This window comes from Protomyctophum bolini (genome assembly GCF_963924005.1).
Source record: "Protomyctophum bolini genome assembly, chromosome: 13".
Lineage (NCBI taxonomy): Eukaryota > Metazoa > Chordata > Actinopteri > Myctophiformes > Myctophidae > Protomyctophum > Protomyctophum bolini.
In genome coordinates this window covers 19,438,958-19,460,659 of record NC_137874.1, presented here as the reverse complement: position 1 = coordinate 19,460,659, position 21,702 = coordinate 19,438,958, and the positions used below count along the sequence as shown (strand labels likewise).

The 21,702-nt window shown below is 40.4% G+C and overlaps 1 protein-coding gene across 1 annotated transcript in view; it reads right to left on the bottom strand.

The window, feature by feature from the left end:
* Nucleotides 1-9,536: 9,536 nt before the first annotated feature.
* The window catches only part of doc2b (double C2-like domains, beta), a 105,427-nt gene continuing 93,261 nt past the window's right edge, over nucleotides 9,537-21,702 (bottom strand). Inside the window, exons 6-9 of the mRNA XM_080780049.1 lie at nucleotides 17,222-17,379; nucleotides 14,962-15,043; nucleotides 13,641-13,737; nucleotides 9,537-11,987 (exon numbers count right to left, since the gene is read on the bottom strand). Coding sequence (XP_080636175.1) covers nucleotides 11,851-11,987; nucleotides 13,641-13,737; nucleotides 14,962-15,043; nucleotides 17,222-17,379 — 474 coding nt within the window. The 3' untranslated portion in view covers nucleotides 9,537-11,850. The remainder of the gene's footprint in view (nucleotides 11,988-13,640; nucleotides 13,738-14,961; nucleotides 15,044-17,221; nucleotides 17,380-21,702) is intronic.

Genomic DNA, 21,702 nt, shown 5'->3' with positions numbered 1-21,702 from the left:
TGTACTTTTGTAGCCTTTTGTTGCTTTTGTTTTTCAGCAGAAAATGGGAAAAATCTCAAATTACCTACCTATACACAGAGAGACTGTGTTGAATTGTCTATGCTGCCGTTTATCTAACTCCGTCCGAAGTCATAGGAACAACAGTATAAGGAAGGAAACCACCCTTGTAGTCGCAGTACGTTCATATCTCTGAATCATCATTGCTGCCAGTCTACGGTCACAGGTTCATGTAGTAGGGTGATTATAGCAGGGCATGTGCTGGCTGTAATCTGCAGTACTTTTATGAGCTTGGGTGTACTAAATGCACCTGGGCTTTACTAAACCCAGTGGTTCTACGATTAGACGGCAAGGAGGGACACAGAGATAGCATCAGCAGAGCCTGCATGGAGCTGTGTAAATTGACTGCCCCTGCCCTGCTGACAACTTGTCCACCATCAGTGCAGGACTGTAATTGAAAATCACCATGGTCCTGATGTATCCTTTCTTCTTGACAGGCTCTATATGCCTTCTATGGAGTCACAGGCGTACAATATCTGATTCTGACTTTCTGAGACATTTACAATGAGGAGACATCCACCGTAAATATAGTATTTGCTGTCGGAGTCGGTGAGTCCCAGGCAGTAAGGGTCTCTGGCCAGGACACTGCTAAAAGCACTGCTAAAAGCAGCCATAGCCACTTTCCCAAATGTGCCCAAAACCTCACCACATTTGTCATGATGTGTTTGATGACGTTTTTAGCCCAAGGAGTGTATTTCTTGCAAAACTAATGCTTGGAATGGATTCAGAATCACGAAAACCCCCATGTAGGATGTTAATGGTAGGGTCATAAGAAACCCCTATAAAAAATGCCCAATACAGCCGGTCAGCAAGTGGATTCATGAATGTATGTACAGTATATAGACAATATTTTAGGCCAAATTTCCCACCTGTCCACCTCGGCTGCCGGACTATGACTGGTATCGTAGCCACATCAAACTCTGACCCTGCATACATCTGGTCCTTGCTGGAAGAGAGGTCCAGTCCTCCTCATACAGCGGAATCTCTTCAATAATGAACATCTCCCAAGCGTAGTTCACATCTTTCTGAATGTAGCCGTTTTCAGTGCCGATGAACACGACAGGGTATCACTCTCCATCTAGTGCCAACACACTATCCACTACAATCAGAGTCAACAAGGGCCCTTTCTTCACCACCAGTGGGGCCCTGATGAGCGGCCAAGCACTGTCATCCATGACAATTTAGTCTCTGATAAACAGTTTTATCAGGTAGTTCCTGAGAGATTTCATACCCCAGCTTTCGAGCAACATCATTGATGCAAGCCCCTGGACTGGGGGCATAGGCAGGACCACTTAAACGTCTGCTCATTGGTTGCAACCTCTCCAATGGCAGCAGACAATCAGACAATCTGACTAGCTCGACTGAGGTGTAAAGATGGCATAGATGACACTTTCATTCCAGTTGTGGTGTTTCAGCAGGATCACATCCTGTCGATTTCATTGGATATCATTGGTCATCTGACCAGTTTCATTGGATTTTATTGGATCAAATCGACAGGAAGTGGAGCACGCACAGCCCAAGGACTGTCTAAAGAGGACAAGAAGCGAAGACCGTAAGGGCGCCGCCATGTTGATCACATGGTGCTCCATGGAAGGAAAGGAACATGCGCAGTTGCAGACCAAGGCTGCATAAAGCCCATTGCGCATGTTTCTTTCCTTCCATGTGATCAACATGGCGGCGCCCTTACGGTCTTCGCTTCTTGTCCTCTTTAGACAGTCCTTGACACAGCCCAGGAAAAAGGTGAATAGAGCAGGGGTAGGCAACCTTAGGCACCAGTGCCCACATTGGCACAAAGGAGGGTGATCACTGGCAAGTGTGTGAGAGAGTATCTTTTACTCTATTAAAAATAACTAAACTATTAAAAAAATGCAGTCAAATAAAGTCCCTCACATTTGTGTGTAAATTACATCCTGCATTCTACATTCATTAAAACTGAACTCTGTTATTGCCCTGACTCTAATGATCATTATAACAACGTAAAAGAAAATATTAGAAAAAGAAGGAAAAACTTTATTTGTGGACAAGCAAAATATGTTGGAATTCTTCACGTGGTGTCATTAAAATGAATTAATGTTGATATGGCACACTGACGATCTAGAAAATAAAAACATGACACTTAATTTTAAAAAGGTCGCAGACCCCTGTTATAGAGCAGTCTGGCCTCAGCAGTCCAGACTTCAGGAATGAAGTCCATTTATTCTTAAGTGTACTCTGAGTGGCCTCCTCCATATCCCCCTTGCAGCAACTTTCATTTATCTTTTCGAGCTGAGAAGTCTGCAAGAGCAGCTTTTTGTAGATGTGTTTAAACATTTTAACTGCTGTAGCAAATCCAAAATCCAAAACAGTAGTCTCCAACTACTTCATGTCAGAGTGCTGACTCCTCCTTGTTATGCATTGACAGATTTTCATATGCCATGAAGTGAAAGGATGATGTTTTCATAATTAATGCATAGTGATTTGGCTGAATGTGAATGCAATGCACATATTGTGAAGTGCCATGGATAAAAAATAATAATACCTCTTCAGTCTCCAGCAGTTAACATTCACTCCACCTAGTTTTAATGTTTGGGTTCTGGTGTGCACAGATAAGGTTTAATTCATGACACGCACGCACGCACGCGCACACACACACAAACACACACACACACACACACACACACGTTACACACGCGCGCACACACACACACACACACACACACACACACACACACACACACACACACATGATAATATGGGGGGTATGGAGCTCGGTGTGAGGTAGAGGTGAGGTGGGGATATGGGGATTGATTGATTGATTGATTGAAATATTTATTAACAGTTTGCAGAATTACAGTACATTTCAAGCACAACTCAATACAAATACTGTTAACTGTGAGTGGACGACCCAATAAAGCATTACACTTGTTTACAAGAAGGTCCACCTTGTTCAATTCATCAAAACATTTAGAGACGTACAAATAGACACTTCTATATAGCCAAAGAACAGAACAGAACAGGAATTCATCATCATCATGGTAATTTCATCTTTTCGTGTGATAATATTTTCACCCACTTTAACTGAGAAGCTGTCAGCCTTGCTGAAATTACTATTGCAATGTGACGCCCACCAGACCATGCGGGTCAAATGGGGTGGGAGTATATCAGCTCCATTTGGTGTAAGCAATGGCGTGAGGCAGGGGGGGATCTTATTTAATTTATATATGGATGGCTTGTCTGCTCAACTGAGAGCCTGTAACACAGGGTGCATGGTCGGAGAAACATTAGTAAACCATCTGATGTATGCAGATGACCTGGTGGTCCTCAGTCCCAGTAGTGCTGGTTTACAACAGCTCCTTGACATTTGCTCTAAATATGGTGTGCAACATGATATAAAATACAATGCCAGCTAAAGGGCTGTTCTAATATGTAGAAGTAAAGCGTACAAATGCCTTAACTTTCCTATTTTAAAACTATCAGAAAATAGTCTTGAGGTCTGGAATAAGTATATCTTGGCCATTTTATTACGGATCAAATGACTGATGATGATGATATATACAGACAATGTCGGAAGTTGTATGCTCAAGCAAACACTATTGCCCGAAAGTGAAGGCATATTGCACACCATTTTATACTGCTCACCTGTGGTCATGTTATAAAAAAATCTAGCATGCATAGGTTGCAAGTTGCATAATGATGCCATGAGAATACTCCTTAAACAACCCAGAGGGGGCAGTGCTAGCCAGATGTTTGTCACTGCTGGAGTGAGGACTTTTAAAGCACTCCTAATAAATCTAATGTTTAAGTTTATGAAAAGGCTGGATGTGTCGACAAACAGTATCATTGTAGCGCTTTCAAGCCCCTCAGTGAGCTGTTCACGTTATACATCAAGATTAAGGGTTCACTGGCTTAAATGCCTGTATGTTCTGCCTGTGGTTAAGTTATGCATTTGTTTTACATTCTTTTATGATTTTATTGCCTGTTGTATCTCTTGTGTGTTAACCCCGTGTATGTATCTATATGGACCTGTGTCTGCTAATAAAGTTGAATTGAATTGAATTGGTTAAAAAACATCACCATTTCCGACATACAATTAGATTGGTTTCTGATACAGACACACGTTGATGTCTTGCAAACCCACCTCGGGACTCCGGGGGGCCTAAACAACTAAATAAAGTAAAAAATAGGACCACACCATAAAAAATAATACACTGTATGAATGATGAGAACGTAAATGTTATGATCTCTAAAATACTACATTCGCTTATTCACTATTAACTAGTGGACAAAAAGCATGCTGAATTGAAGACATGGATTAAGTCTTTAATCTCTTCCGCATGACTCATGTGAAATGCTGAGAACACCACTGTTGGCAGGGCTCAGCTCACACCTTAAAACTATATTCCCCCCTTCCAGTGCACACAAAATACATCTGATCACAGATTAATGGAATGTGCCAGCTTGAATTGCTAGACCAAGAAAGTGGCATATCTGTGCTTTCCTTAATTACATAGACTTGTTGGAAACTATATGCACAGAGCCATATTACAGTCTCTGTAGCTAAGATTGTGGAAAAGATAGTCTGGTTTGAAATGTGACAACTGAAGGCGATAATAGCCAAGATATTTTCTCGATGGAAATTATTCATGCTTTTGACATTCGTCTGTAACCGTCTTTCACTTAATACCTTGCATTGAAAATGTTGGATCTGGGAGTTTATCATCATCATCATACTAAAATTCAGCGAATGTCTGAATGTCTGTCTGTCTGAATGTCCCTGACAGCGCTTTATCTCAACTATCTCAACATTGGCTGGCCCAATCACTCCCACTTTTCACACAGGCATGGACCATAATTATATGGAGGGCGTAACGGAGCCCTTTTTCCAATTTGACACATTCATGATTTATAATGAATTTATTAGTGGATTAAAAAATGCAAAAATGGGTATTGTACTGTCAATATGACATGAATATGAATGCAAAGTAGCGGTCCATGTGTGGACAGGCTACCTGTCGCCGTTGTGCATGGTGAGATGTGTGCAAACCGTGTAGTTTATCAGGAGAAGAATACCAAAGGATGCAACATTTATCTGTGAATTAAAAACACACCGGGCGCAGTACCCCCCCACGGCCACAAGAGGGGGGCAAATATCTCACAACGGGTAAGGGCTAGTTTTGTATAATTCAGTATCTTGAAGTATACAAATATTGACATTCAGTACAAGCAAGTACACACACACACCCACCCACACACACACACACACGCACACACACACACACACACACACACACACACACACACACACACACACACACACACACACACACACACACACACACACACACATATATATACATATATATTATATACATATATATACTCAGTGACCATTGTTTTACCATGCTGTTTTGGATGTTATTTGAACCGATATCCTTTCTTTCAATAATTTTATTTTTCATTTGAACCGATATCCTGAAAGCCAGCTCCCATGCATCATCACCAGGGAGAGATCAATCAACTGACAGAGGTGATAGTGCATGCACATCCAGTCATCCACTCTAGTCCAGCTGCTGGACAAACAGCAATACAAGAGGAAACTAGAAAAGTGCCCCCTCGGGACACAGGTCTCCACCAGGATATGATCGTTTGTTTGTGACGTAACAGTGTATTCATAATGCTTAGTAATGTTATAAAGATTAATGCATGCTGTGTTTAAAAAAAATGGCTGGCATACATACATGATTACATGACTATAAAGCAGCATATCACAGAGAGCCACCATGCTCTCTGAGAGCCTCCTCAGCTTTCCATCTCTTTCCAGTGTTCTTCTGCGTGCGTGCGTGCGTGCGTGCGTGCGTGCGTGCGTGCGTGCGTGCGAGTGTGCGTATACCTCTACTCATTTATATAATATTTAACTAAAATGTTATGATGGAAGTCAACAGGGCTGTGGTCATACTTAACCTTGTCATGGATCATAATGTCATAGATAGTACAGTGTAGATATGTCACAGATGACTGATGCTCATGACACAGATGATGTGACGTCACAGAATCCCTAGAATCCCTGAATCCCTAGACTCCTTCATGTGAATCCCCGGACTCCTTCAAAACCGCTCTCAAAGAGCACCTACGGGCGGCTGCAATTCGAAACTGGCCCATGTAAAAAAGTCAAAGCTCTTATTTTTCTTTAACTGTATATATGATTATTTCCTGTGTTTCATAAAAGTGTGTACGTCTTTAAATGTTCTGATTAATTGAAAATGGAGGACCCTGATGTAAACAAGCCTTAGTGCATTTTTCCTGGTTTCATCCTCGTAGCAGTTTTTGTATTGTTTTGTATTGTCACGTTTTCGTTTGAAATGTAGGCTACCCATTCTACATACTGTGAATAACATTTTCAAGCAATGAATCAAACTGACATCCACATTGAAGCCAAGTCAGAGATCAACATTGGAGCCACATCACTTCCTATTTCTTTTGTTTGTGTTTGCCATCCCCTACAGTAAAAAACAAATAGAAACAATAGAAAACTAGGCATTCAGTATGACTATGGGGACTATGACTAGGTCGTCTACATTTCATGAGATTTCATTAGTCTATTCTGATAAAAAGGAAGAAAAAACAGACTGCAAGTTGTTACAGCACATAATGCATATCATCATCAAGAAATTCTCCAGGAAACCTCCATCTATGAAAAACCAGTTAGCTACTACTAAAATTGTTTTTATTTTAAGTGTGGTGAAAAATGAATTATGTATGAATGTATGATACAGTGTTATATTCTTTGGATATTCAAACTGAGAAATCCTTCTGTTGGTGTCCAGACAATTTCCCATGGGAAGTTACATAACCAGTCTGCAAGTTTCAAGAAAATGCTACCAGAACAGAAATCTTTATAGTGTGCCTTGAATCCATGTTCTTTTTTTTCCTAAAAACATTTATCCCACGATTTTGTAAGCCAGTTTTCTTTTCACCCAGTGCCAATTATCTAATGTAATCCTGGGCGCTACACTTCCTCTGCCAACCTGGGGGGGGCAGCGGACTGACCTCATGCCTCCTTCTATGCATGAGGAGTCCAAGCTGCTTCTTTTCACCTGACAGAGGGGAATTTCCCCGGCCGGACGTAGCGCGTGGAAGGGACACGTTATTCCGACCAGTTCCTTTCCCCTCCATCGGGCGCCCCGGCTGGCCAGGGGGAGGTAGTTTTAGAGACCAGGATTACGGCATGTTTTTGTGAGGGTATCTACCCTAGGGGACACGGGGAGAACATGCAAACTCCACACAGAGGGGCCCTATCACCAACCCCCGTCTCGGGTATGGGCACTGATGACGCGGAGGAGGGAGCACGCCGCCAGTGCCCACAGCGTCCCCAGCGGGAATCGAACCCAGGACCTTCTAGCTGTGAGGCGACAGCACTACCAACTGTGCCACCGTGCCCCCCCCCCCCCTTGAATCCATGTTCATCTACATTCTTTGCGATAGTGACCATCAGTTGTACCCAAACGTTTCACAATGCATTGTTGTGGACAAAATGGCATAATCATCACTAGGTTTATCTGGTGCACTAGTGAGTCAGAAGGGATTTCGGACACAGCCTACATTATATATTTCAACGCAACAGCATTTCATTGCGGTTTACAGCTACTCAGCTAGTGCCAAATTGAATATTGTAATAATTTATGTATTGTATTTATTAATTTACTGGAAGGCTGTATACGTATAATTATTTAAAAAAAACAGAAGTGGCCGTGGCACGGGGAGGTCAACTTGGAAGTCGTGGCTCCTGAGTCCAGTGACTTTTTCCACAAGGTCTCCTTCGGAGGCATTAATAAACTGGAAGTGGGCATGGTTGCCCATGGGGGTTTGACCAGTGGCATTGAGCTGAATCCAATTATACCCAACAAGACCCCCTTTGGAGACATTAAACATTTTTTTAGCCATGGCCTGGGTAGTGGGGACGTTTCAAAAGTTATAAATGGATAACTTTTAAATGGCTTTGCAGAGCATTTAATAATGTTACTGTATGATGATGAATCCTTGTTTATATTTATAAACAAGGATTCATCAAAGACAATCTTGGTTTATGAATTTTCTTTCTGAACAGCATTTTATTTAGTTATGAAGATGAAAATAATAATTAAAGCTATACATTCATCAGAGTGGTAAGCTGAGAACCAAGATTCTTATCAGCAGCTAGATTCTGTTATAAGACAGGAATCAGTCTGTCAGGAATCAATTCTTCATAACCCTAACCCTAACCCTTACATGCCATATACTCCAGCCTTGAATTGTTAACACAGCCATTACAAATGTCACACAGTGTATGCATGCCTATCTTGCTCCATTGTGGAAGGAATATAAATGTTAAAATATGTCTCATGGTAAACCAATAAAGAATGGATTAACCTGGCTATGTGGTGCAAGACTAAGATGTAAGTAAATAAACACATTTGTTTTCGTTACATAAAACCACCAGAATAATGCAAACAATCGCCCGAGTTAAAAAGGAGCAAAAATTAAGGAGAGTATTTAATTAACATCAAGTCACGCTTCCAGATAGTCAATACAGCCTAACAGGCAATGCAATATTCTTTAAAGGTACAAAATGTTGTCCAGAATAAAGACTGACTTGTAGCATTATCATATAGCATGTACACAGTTGTGTTTTACAGAAAAAACAGCAGTATCAAACATTAGGCAAAGTCGTCTCATGACAAACCAAGAACATATGCATGCATTTAGTTTTTTTCGTAATATTGAGCTTCAGTACAAAGGCAGACAGATTACAAAATATCACATGTTGGCTGTATTAATAGTACTGTATATCACTGGAGAAAGGTGGGTCACCATGTTCTCAAGGGGTATACTGGACTCCCAGCAAGATTTCATATCAAGCTTGTGCCTCATAACGTTATACTGTCCATAAAGAGACTGTAAGGCTTTTTCAAATGGGTGTAGTGATTAGCTATTGGAGTAAGCTGACAAGTGCTCATGTAAAGTAATGAACATTCCACCTGCTTTGAATATTATCTAATACAATTGAAATCCTGAAACATGAACAATGACACTTTCTCACAGACAATGTAACTGTCTGTAATTTCTCATAAGTCATAGTATTAATACAGTAAAAAAAGATGCACTGTGCTAATAATTAAACAAATCAGGTGAGATAGTCAAAATTATTTAAAAGGAAATTAAATACCTATTGTTTGGGGTCTCCAAAGTTGTTAGTCACTGTGCAGTAGCACCTGAAATTAAATAGAGTACTTCTAATATGTCTTTCTGAAATCCTGTCAGCCACAAAGACATACAGTAAGAAAAAACTGTAGTGCACAATAGCAGTAGGCTTATACTTTTCTTGCATGTAAGTACAGATGAACAAATCAACGATATATACATACAGTACTGCATTTTGAAACATAACCTGACAGGAATTATAAATGCTGCATGGAATTATGGAAAAAGAAAAGTGGGGTGACAAATAATTAAAGGGTCTGTAATTTCAGCGCGTGACATTGGTGTGCAGAGTTAAATTACCCTTAACAAAGGTCATGAGCCAGAATCAAACGTATAATTATTAATTAACATCACTAGTACAGGTCTAAAGCCAAACAGCGAGTGGCCATTTAAAATGTGTAAAAGCCTACTAGGAGGCCAAGTAAAAATATAGATATGATCTGGTATACAATCTTATTTATGAAGCCCAATGTATTATTGTTGAGCTATAAATTCAACTGTCTCTGTTCCATCATATGTGTCCAAGCAAAGACCTTTGAACAATGCATAAACAATATCAACAACACTGAGCACTAAGGTGCACATTCTCAGTGGATTTACTATGGTATAGAGAGGATTAAATGTACATTCTGTCGAATACACTTATAATGGAGTGGCTTACATAAATAATACCTCAAAGAACATATACTCAAAAACATACATGTATGCTACAGGATACTAACAACATACATACAGAGCTAGTACAGTAATAATTCATCCATTCAACCCCTATCCATCTAAGTAAAGCTTACAATGCAGGCCGGGACTATTGCAACGACTTTCACAATATGCTCCGGCTGCAGGTTTCTCGTTGTAGCACCAGCAAGCCACAGCCCCTCAAACTGCGCCCACCACTCTGCAACCCGGTTATATTTCGACTGACTCCACGGATATGTTGCATGATGACCTTTCTGAACAATTCGGACCTGCCAGCCCAACAGAAATGTGTGCTGACATTAAGCAGACTTGAGCCCAGTGAGCTGCCAATTAAGGTGCATTCTAATATAAACCAACTCAAATAGTACTTGAGAATTAACAAAATGAGATAATTGAGATTACACCTGGGGTTAATTTCCACATGGACTGGGTTGAATCGACATGATCTGCAAAGAATGTTGATATGATGAATTCTACTTATTTTTGGTGGTGGTGATGGCGGTGGCTGTGGCGTGTGAGTGGGCAGGGTTGAGGTGCTACCGTTAGGCCGCAGCTGGACTCCTCTCACAACGTTAACAAGAGCTTGTTTGCCCTTTCAGCAGCAAACTTGAACTTTAGCAAGAGTAGCTGTTGTAAACATTACATGCTTTTGTCTTAGCAGTCTGTTGTAAACTTTCTATGTTAAAAGTCTGCCCTTTTAAGATAAATACATGTTTCCATATTTCAGTTGAAAATGCAATCAGCATGATTTGTGAAAACACATTTTCCATAGTGTAAACTTTGGGTTTAGTAGACTGCACACTATACATTATAGGGGTTGCACTGAAAAATGTACTAGTAAGTATACATCAATTATTTACCTTCACAAGAAGAATAGTCAGAAAAGACTTTGAGAGCCATTGTCCATATTTTGTCATACTGTAGGCCTACCTTGCTCAAGGTTTTGCAATTGTTTTGTAATAGCATGCAACATCTATACTTATTGCAATACTATTTGACGGCAGTTTAGATTATTCATTCATATTTTGTGGCATTTAAGTTAAAAATAGACCCGACAAGTGGCATGATTCCTACAAAAGATATCTTTGCTATCAAACTGACAGTAATTATCGTTTGTACTTTGTTTGTACAGTGTATTAACTAATTATAAGGGGCTTTATCTACAATTGGTTTGCCGTCATGCACCATGCATGTTGAGAACAATTCACAACATTACAGCTCCTGTAACAATGACAATGTTGCCTTGTTATTATTTTTTAACTTGATTAACTTTTTTAATTTGATTTGGCCAGGCCAAGTTGAATAAGCACGGGTGCTTCTTTTCACGATACCCTGCTTCACACTCACACTTCACACTGCGAAGTTGTCGAGTGCAACCATATAGTATTCTACGTTGGCCACTGGGAAGCTCCCCAGGAGAAATTGAGGGTTAAGTCTTTTGATCAAGAGCACATTTCAGTAAAAGATGTCCAGGGAGCGGAGAGCATTTCACCCTATTGACTTTCCCCACCTATAGATTTTCCAAGCCGGTCTGACTTGATTTGAGCGGGCAACAAGCTTGGTCTATTTTGTAAAAAGCAGATGTTGTGCAACCCCTATTATACGTATGTGATACATTTGTTGAACACACACAAGATTTCTGCTATTTTGATTCAGACAAGCCCTATACAGTAGATATACAGTAGAGGATTACACGGGGGGGACGGGGGGACGGACGACGACATCGGTCACTCACTGCACAGTTCACGGCCAGCCTGGATATAACACATACAGTAAGAGGAGCTGCGAGCAATAAGACATTGAGGCCGTTGGTCGTACAGAATCGATCTGCTTCATCCAGGTATAGGGACAAATTGATTGGACAAGATAGGTTGTGGGTCTTTAGTCGTTGAGCGCTGAACCAGGCAATTCATTGGTCAATGTATGCCAACGCTCAATTTTCTTGTCTTTGTTTTTGAGGCAGTCAAACCAGTGTTTGAGCCGCTCCCCATTTGCATTGATGCCCAGAGAAACGCCACCTGTGGGAAAGGCACAATTCAAGGAGAATACCAAACATTACATGGTGAAATATACTGCAATAAGTCAAAGAGTTATACAGTGGCCATGAGTAGCCTATACACTGGAGGGCACTTTGAGGGAATTTCATGACATCTGGCACAAAGGTCCACTTGGACTCAAGGATGAACTGATAGATGCAGGTGGTCAAAAGTCAAAGGTCAGGGTCCCTGTGACCACATGTTTCCCATTGTTGTGAACGCGATATCTCAGGAACGCCTCGAGGGAATTTCATTACATTCGGCACAAACTCCGCCAGGACTCAAGGATGAACTGATTTGAAGTATAGGTGGTCAAAGGTCACGGTCACTGTGACCTCACATAAAGCTTTCATTCCATTCCATAAAGTCTTCAATCACTAGTAGTCTGGACCGACAGATGTAAACGGCAACTGGCATGGCGGAGGCATACAACCTCATTGCGATATTTTTGTTACATAATAAAAGTTGGTCATTTAACAATTAACATGACATCAACACGTTGGAACCACCCAATCTGAGAACTTCTGCCTTAAGTCAAAGGCACTAAAAGTAAAAAGGCTTTCAACCATTTGTAACCTGACCTAATAGGAAAACCTGAGCATATGATCTGGCTCCAAGATCCAACCTGACACAAGAGCCCACAGTCACTCCATCCTGATGTGTTCACTGACAAAATTAGCCTGATTTATATTTTGTCATACAATTAGTCTCACGCGGTCTCACACTACGTTGTCACTACCCACCATAGCTCCACCATAGTTTGTGATACAGGAATAAAAGGCAAATCGAGTGGCAAAACAAGTGGCAAAGTGAGTCAATGTTTAACGTTGTTTAATGCAATCAGATAGGACTTTTCTGTATGGTCTGTCAAGGCCAGAATTTATTTTTTGTCACTCAGTAGGCCCATAGATATATATAAGAAAGGCTACATGACTCACCCACGCTGCTGGCCAATGGAGAGCTACGTCGTTACGTGGCGGCTATCTTACCGAGGGGCAGCATAACATTGTGTCTGGGATATGTACTTTTTAAATAACCATAACTTGCTCAATTTTCAACCGATTTTCAAAAGGTTTGGTTTGTTATAAACGTCAGAGACGTCTGCATACTTTTTTCATTAAAGTTTCATTAAGCAGATAAGCGTCCTTTGTAATAAACCAACCCGTTTGTAAATCCGTCAAGATTTGAGCGAGTTATGACTATTTTTGTTTGAGCTGCCATATAGAACATACTGTACTGTAGCCCCTCAGCAAGATGGGTGCCGGGGTAACTACTGTACGTCAGAGACTCCGCCTTGAGCCATCTAGCCTTTATATATGTCTATGAGTAGGCCTTCCTGCATAACTTCCAGGTTTGATGATGATCACGCGCATACCCTCTATAGTAAATACTGTCTATGGCGGTTGCTGCAGAGCTAGGTTAGATAGGGTTGGCGTCAAACAGCACCAGTGCAATGCCTTGCAACTGCCATTGGGGATAATAGGTGCAAGTAGTTGCATATTGGAAGGAGTTGCATGGCGAATCATTGGTGTGGTTTGGGCTTGATAGGTGACCAACATGCACAGCACACACACCATTTTGTTTTGACCTTCACATTTAGCTATCTTTGTGCCAACAACATGACATAATGCTTACCTATGAAATCATTGGATTTTCCTATGTCATAGTCCCACACTGTCACCTCCAGGGTCTTTTTTGTGAGGTCTGCATATTTGATGTCATAAGAGAATTCCTAAGAAGGAAAACAAAATGAAAAGGCAGTATTTCCCAACCTTTTCATCTGAAAGACCCAAAAGATAAATGTGGTGTCTGCCTGGGACCAGAAGAAGAAGAAGAAGAAGAAGAAGAAGAAAAACACATTTTGAATTAACCACTTTCACAAAATAGCTGAGCTACAAGCTCACATGTTGCAACACCGTGAGGTTGTAGATCTGCTGTAGATGGGGCTGTAGAATGTAGATGCGGCTGCCCCCCCTCCCACTTTGTCCCCTCCAATTGGGACAAAGTCGTTAACACTCGTCACCAAAGACCACCACCAGTAGTACATACCCAACAAGATACACACTCATTCTTTCTTCACTTGGACTAAATATATCTCACTGTAAACTACCGGTATTGTTATATTTTATATTTCAATTTCAATTCACAGTTTCACCGTGAGGATGTAATGTTGAATGTACTATTAGTGTCCATTTATGTTTTGGACCTTCTGTATGAAACTTTTCAGTCAGTTCAGTGCAAAGCAGGGTAAAGATTAATTTGTTTTAAAATGCACAGGTATGCACTATCCCACACCCCCACATCACACTTAAAAAGGGCCAGAGCCAACCAATCTAGGATTGACTAGTGCAGTAACATAGATCGCCCTCCCGCAAACATGGCTAATTGTGGTGGGCAGGAATTGACCCCTGATGAGCGTCCAGAATCAGTGATTTCTTTGGAAGAAGGCAGAATGTCAAAGGAATTGACAAGTACGTTTGTGGCCTGTGTGTGTCCCATGGTCAGTCTTTCTGATACTTCTTGGTCAGGGCACACTGTACTATAGTAATAAGGGCCCCATTCACGCTTGAGAGCATTTCTGGCAGCCTCTGCAAGCACATGGATCTGCAGGGGGGTTTGAAATCCATTTCTGAGAAGTGTTACACAAGCTTTGGCAGCCAATCTTTCAGGATAGGACGACAGAAGTTCCAAAGATGTGACCTGTTGCAAGTCTGGGGTGATTCATTTGGCTGGAAAAGGAGATATTCTATAAACTTGACAGCTAGGAATGTTTCCTCTACAGCTTTTCTTGTAATTTTTCTTATTTTAAAAGGTTTTCTGACCTCAATTGTACCAAACAAATCTGAACTTTTTGAATAATTAGGCTCAAACAAGTGCTCTGATCTGCCTGTGGACGGTACGATCCACAAATCTGTGAAAATCCATGAAAATGCAAGGTTCTAACATGAGCTGTTACCTCATTGAACTCTGGATTGAGCGTCTTCTTCTTCACAGCAGTCTTGTGCTTTGATTTTTTGTTCTCATCAGGCTTCAGGTACCTGCAGGCAAGGAGACCACTGTTTGAAAAGCAACTATTCCGTTTATTATTATTCCTGTTTATCACTGTACTGTACGGTAGGCTACCGTAATGCATTATATACTCTGATTCAGACTCTGAATAAGTAGAAATTACTCAGAATAACCATTAAGAATTATTTCGTCAGTCCTCCACAGTCTATTAAAAATCTATCAGATGTAGATGTTTTCAGAAATTGCTCTGTTAAAAGTCTTGTATTCAAAATGAACAAAAGTATAAAAGTACTCATTATGCAGAATGTCCCAATTCACAAAATGTTCTTTAATTTCTGGAAATCTTTTGAAAATAGCCGATCTACATGCTCACAATACATCACATTGTGGCACGTTGGGAGCTTGGCTATTTAAATGATAAAATAGGGCTTCATTTTTTAATGTATGTTTTATAATATTTAAATCTGCAAAGTAGCATAGCAACTACAGTTTTTAAATAATTGTAGTGGAGTAAAAGTGAAGCAGATACCATAGATAGATAGTCTTAGAGATGTTATACCATCCCAACCCTAGAGGGTGCTGTGGCACTGCCCTACAGTCCATTCTACAGCAGTTAACAAACTTTCATCAGGCTGATTAAAATATTCAATTTTAACTATCAACTGCATTATTGATAGCCTTAGCCTAGCATTCAAATCTAACAGCATGGATTAAAAAAGGAAAAATTAAATATAAAATATTTACTGGGCTTTGAGGACAAGATAACTTTAAATACAAATGTATAGTATTCATTTTATAATAACATGGCCATGTATGCAAGAGTAGTAATTGTAACTGTTAACAATGGCAACCAAAGTGTTGGTATTAAATGTGTTTTTAACTTGTGTTAAACAGTGGAAATATATCAGCCAAGAGAATCTTTGGTCCATCTGAGAGTAAGCTATCTCTCAATAGGTGCAGTACATTTCTATCTACTCGCGTCCATTGTAAGAATGTGAACAATAATTTACAAAGACCCAGCCAAGGTTATCAGCACAAGTGAACGATGTCAGTGTACGGGAGACAGACAGATAACTATATCTATGTGTCACAGATTTCAAACAGTCACAGACCAGGTGTCACATCCTTCGTTTACTGCATGCATTTAGGTAAATCAGCCAGCCTTCGTCTGTTTGACATGGAATACATTCCGTTTATAATGCGTTTATGGTCTCGCATAATGCAGCCAGTAAATCTATTTATCTGTCTTTGTGTCATTCCATCCAGACAGGAGGTGCTATATCAGCCTCAAACTGTTAGAAAATGGTTGCAAGCCCTGAACACTGTTTAAAAAAAGAGCCTCTCTTTTGTTCACAGGGCACGCTTGATGGAGTCAAACATTTATTGTGATTTCATTACTCAGCCAGATGAAAGACTAGCTAAAAGTTAAAAGGGTGTGATACATAATTCACTGGGGCTGGGTCTGTACGTTGTTGATAATCATTGAATGGAGAGTCTGCCTACAGTTCCCCTGCTAAAATGTGAACATGTACAGTACTACCCATTTTAAGCAAGTGGCTTTGGATTGGACTGACAAAAAATAAGTCAGTTTCATATACTGACCTATAGGTACAAAACATCTTCTGGATAAACATGTGTGGTGTGATATTGTAATGATCTGATATTGTAATCTGCCTGTGCGTATAGTTTTTATGTATGCTACTATTGCAATACATTTTCAAGCAACAGTGTGCAATATTATGATGGAGAATATCCTGGAGTGTTTTATCAACCACCTGCAGTAAGTAATGAACCCCTTCAGGGCCATGCAGAACCTACAGTATCTGAACACTGTTCTGAGGGCTGAGGATCATTTGGTGTTGGTGGTGGTTTGAAAAACATCATTGCATAACAATATGAATTATGATGTTTCTTACATTTTGAGACACAAGAGGACCGCTCTATTAAAAAACGAATAATCAACTATCAAACAACGCTAAAAAAGTTTCTATTACTTCTGGTAAAGCTTGTACACTCTCGGGAGGAACGACATTCCTATGTTTGTTCATAAACGGTAAGGAAAAAGTGTTCATTTATGTATTTGTATTTATGATTATTATATGTATATTACAAATGCGTCCATTTGGTTACATTTGTACACAGAATTAAATGAACACTCAAGATTGTACTGTTAGTGTGCGTGCGTGCGTGTGTGCGTGTACACTAACGTTTTGACATAGGGGTCAGAGAAGCCATTGGCATCCATGGCGGCGAGGTGGGCACAGCGTACAATGCCCACAACCAGACTAGACTTCTGCGAGTTGTATTTGAGGGAGATCATGATGCGTCCTCGCTCCTCCAAAGACTTGTCTTCTGTCTTGTTGACCTGTTGCAGTGAACAGAGAGGTCAGCTGCATGTTTCAAATATACACTGGAGAAGTATATATGTATGTATATGTATTTATACTCTGTCAGAGTTTTAAAAAATAAGACAGAGGATTTTACAGTATAGCCGAAGTGGTTGGTTTTCACATCATGTCCAGAACATGATTTCAAAATGAACCTTTTCTCTGCAGGTATGACAGTTTCACCATATTTTATTGAGTCCAGTGGCCTGCCTGACCAGCCACCTCAAAAAAAAAAGACACCTTCTGAAAATTACACTGAAAACATTTGAAGAGTTCATTTCTAAAACATTGTATATCGACTTTGACAAAGCCCTAACATACAGTAATATTGTGTTTGTGTGCTCGTGTAGACAGAGTCAGAATCAAATTCTAAAACGGGAGAAAGCAAGTGAGAAGGAGACAGAGGGATGAAATCGTGTTCAATAATTTGTTCAAACTCTGCCATATAGCAAGATAGAAATGATTTCAACACCAGCTCTTGAGTCTTCATACAAGTGGGCGCACGCACACGCGCGCGCACACACACACACACACACACACACACACACACACACACACACACACACACACACACACACACACACACACACACACACACACACACACACACACACACACACAATCACGCAATCACAGTTGGCAGAGGCAGACTATCTCTGAGTTACAAGCAGTATGAGTGGACTCAATGTCTGACTCATCTGACATAACAGCGGAACCTCGCTGGTTGTCAGATTAATTTTGCCTCGTTGCAAAGGATGCATTTTCATTTTTGCAACACTTCAGCCACATGTCTCTTCTTCCCATCTCTCCCCTTCTCACTCTCTCCACCCCCTTTGTCTCTCTGCCTCCCCAATTCAGTAGGCTATGTCTACACAGTTAAATCATGATTTAACTCAAAAGTGGGTCAGTTGGGTTACATGTGTAAACTCTCAGAAAAAGAAAGAAAGAATTGAGACAAAGTATGGACACTCTCAGTCAAATCTGTACTTGAGTTAAAGTAGCCTATAAGTATTATAAAAATAAAATAATAATAGCTTGAGTTTATATAGTGCCTTTCATGAACCCAAAGACGTTTTAAATAAAAAACAAAGAATAAGCAACAAACAACCAAACCAAACATTAGCACTGTTGCTTCAGCTAGAAGGTTGCGGGTTCGATTGAAGGATCGATGCACAAGCTCAGTTCGGGCCTCTCCCCAGGTTGGCAGAGAGAGAGTACACTAGTACAGTGCCCCGGGATTACAGATTAGGCATTGGCACCGGGTGAAAAGATGAGTTACAAAATAGTGGGATAAAATATTTGAAACAAACAAACAAAACAACAAACCACTATCTGTCATAACTCATAAGCCTGAGAGAATGTCTTTTCAAGGCAGCCTTAACAGGGTCCAGTGTTAAAGACAAGTATCCGATCACATACGCTGTACTGTGAAACATGCAAAAAAAAAACTAAATAAATAGAGCAAAGAACTCATACAGTAAATAAACATGCTTATTTAAATTGGAGAAAAAGCACACAGAAGACTGATCTTGACACAAAGTGGGTTATTTTGGAATCACACCAATGCCTCGTGTAGAGACTGCAATTGCAATGTTGCCTCAGATTAATTATTTGTGTGGATGTAATCATAATGTTTTTCTGTGCTCCACAGGCTGGCAAAAAAAGATCAGAAAAAAACAACAACACAGCAACACATCTCAATAATAGCACAAGCAAATTGTTTGTGTTCAACATCGGTATTAGTCATCCCCTCCGCATGGTGTGAATGTTGCCAGAGTGTAGCATCCTGCAGGATGCGCATTGGAGGAGAGAGGGACCAGCATGCATTGTGGTGCACAATCAACAGTAGGCTATTGTTCTTTCATTTGCAATGTGTTGTTAGGGGAATTTATGTGTTGTTGTTTGTTTGTGATTGATATGTTGTTGGTTTGTGTTTATTTAATCATTTCGTGTGCCGTCTCTATAGACAAATTCAGAAACAGGTCTCATGGTCGCAGTTTACGTATTCATACTCATACTTTAAATGCTTAGTATGAGGTATAAAGTACAGCAGCCTTGTGTTCATAAAACAGAAAGATCACTGCTTCTTCTCAACCATTACTCTATGGCTCTGCTCTCAGCCACAGATATTTCACATTCCATCTTTTTATGTTGCCACTACTGTTGGAGCAGCCATAAACTACACAGGTTCATCCCGATGTTCTAGGCATCTTTGTAATGTTAGTGTTAGTAAAAAGCAGGTAAAAGAGTAACGTTTGAGGCAGACTAACATGTCAGAGGTGCGGGTTCGCAGCTATGTCGGCTCCGCCTACAGGAAATACGTAAGCTGAATACTATTACCGGTACTTACTACTGCTAGAAAAGACACCAACAAACTCAATCCTCAGCAGAGTGCAGACAGCAGCACTTGCTGCAACATTGTTGAATGCTGGAAAATACACCAAACTGGCAACCTCGATGTTGTGTATAATGAGGGAATGTGATTCACGTGCGCTCTGAATGATTTGGATCACAGAAGGTCAAGGTGTAATGCGCACAATTGCGCAGGCAGCGTCAGGCTTAAATTGTGTAATGTTGAAAAATACATCTGTCATGACACCAAAACAAAAAAGAAACAGAGAAGGTATAGCCAAAGTAGGCACAGAAGAGCTAGTATAGCTGTAGAGTAGAGCTATTCTCAGGTCAGATAAGGGCAGCCTCGGACCGGTACAGTCCTAGGCTTTTATTTTCGTTCGCATACGGCGGGAAAAGGTTTTCTCATGACGTGAATACTGTGTTTTGTTATTAAACTAGCTAGGCTACTTTAGCTCTCAACGTATAGTAGACCCTTAGAGACTAGACCACACCGGCATAGACGGACCACACGACCAACACAGGGTGCTGACGATGTTGGTGATTAGTTGGTAAGTAGGATATCAAATTAAATAGAGTAGACCCATATCAGTATCAGTCAGACAGACAGATATGTTGATATATAAACGTTACAATTACGGGGTCATACCTATGTTCCCTCAGCCCTATGTTTCCTTTTTCCATGTTCCCTGCAGGACCCCAGCCACGAAAAGCAACTGGAGAGAATAGCATACAGGTATTTCGGGCAACTACTACGTCCATATCAGACCCGGAGAATGCTTTGTCCATATTTTTTTACAGTCTATGGTTTCAACTGACTGTTTAGCCCTATTTTAAAATGGCGCAGTCAGAGTAGACCACGTCCTGATTAAACACGTGAAGCATGTGTAGGCAGAAGAATTATAAAACCTAAATTAACCACTTTAGCTCGATTTTATACTTGGGCTATTTGAAAATAGGCAACATGTGAGCTTGTAGATGTGCTATTTTCAAATGTTTTAGTACTTTACTTTTGTATTTATAATCTATATTTTGATGCCAGCACATCTTCCGCTACAGATTATGTGTGTCACCATGGACAGCTCCTGGCTTTATGCTGGCACACGGAAGCCCCTGATGCAGAAAGTGTTTTTTACTTTTTTTGCATGAAATAAGTGGTAAATAGCTCTATATTCTGATAGTACTGCGATGCTAAACAGAAAAGACTATTCTCAGGTTGGTATTGAGACTTGTTATTTGACACTTTAATAAAATTGAATAGAATTGGTATACCCGTATGCAATCAGGATGCAGAATATAAACACGTGAAATTGGAAGTGATGACACAAAGACATGAGCAGACAAAATTGAAACTGGAACACTATGCATTTTAAGTTGAGTACTTGCTCCTGATTTGGATGAAATTGGCAACCCCCCTGAAAATGTGTTTTCTGTTCATTAAAGAGATGGAGCGACAAGCAATGATTACTAAGTGAATGTAGAGCTTATACCTTTTAACAAAAAAAAAACTTTTTAGTTTTAACCCAAAAATATCAATTACCATACCTTCATGTTACCCATCAAAATGTCTATTGTTATATCCGGTACAGGCCTAGGCTACATCATATTCTTTGTAGTCCTTTAACTTTACCAAACCATATAGCCTACTTGGTTGACCAGTTTCCCTGAGGGCTCTATAGTCTATATACAAGTGACTTCTGTTTTCACTTTACACTTCACTAAAAATAACTTCACTGGGTCTATTTCCATAGACACAATCGGCTGATACCGGGGGCACGATGATCATGCTGTTGGTAAAGACACTGCTGGTAAGTGTTGGCCAGTTAACATCTCTGTTTTACTTCTGTTTTTTGCTGTTTACAAAGAGGGTCTCTTAAACCTTTTTGCTTGGGCCCCCCAAAAACCCACTGTAATGCAGGCCCTGCAATGACTAATATCACAGAAGGACT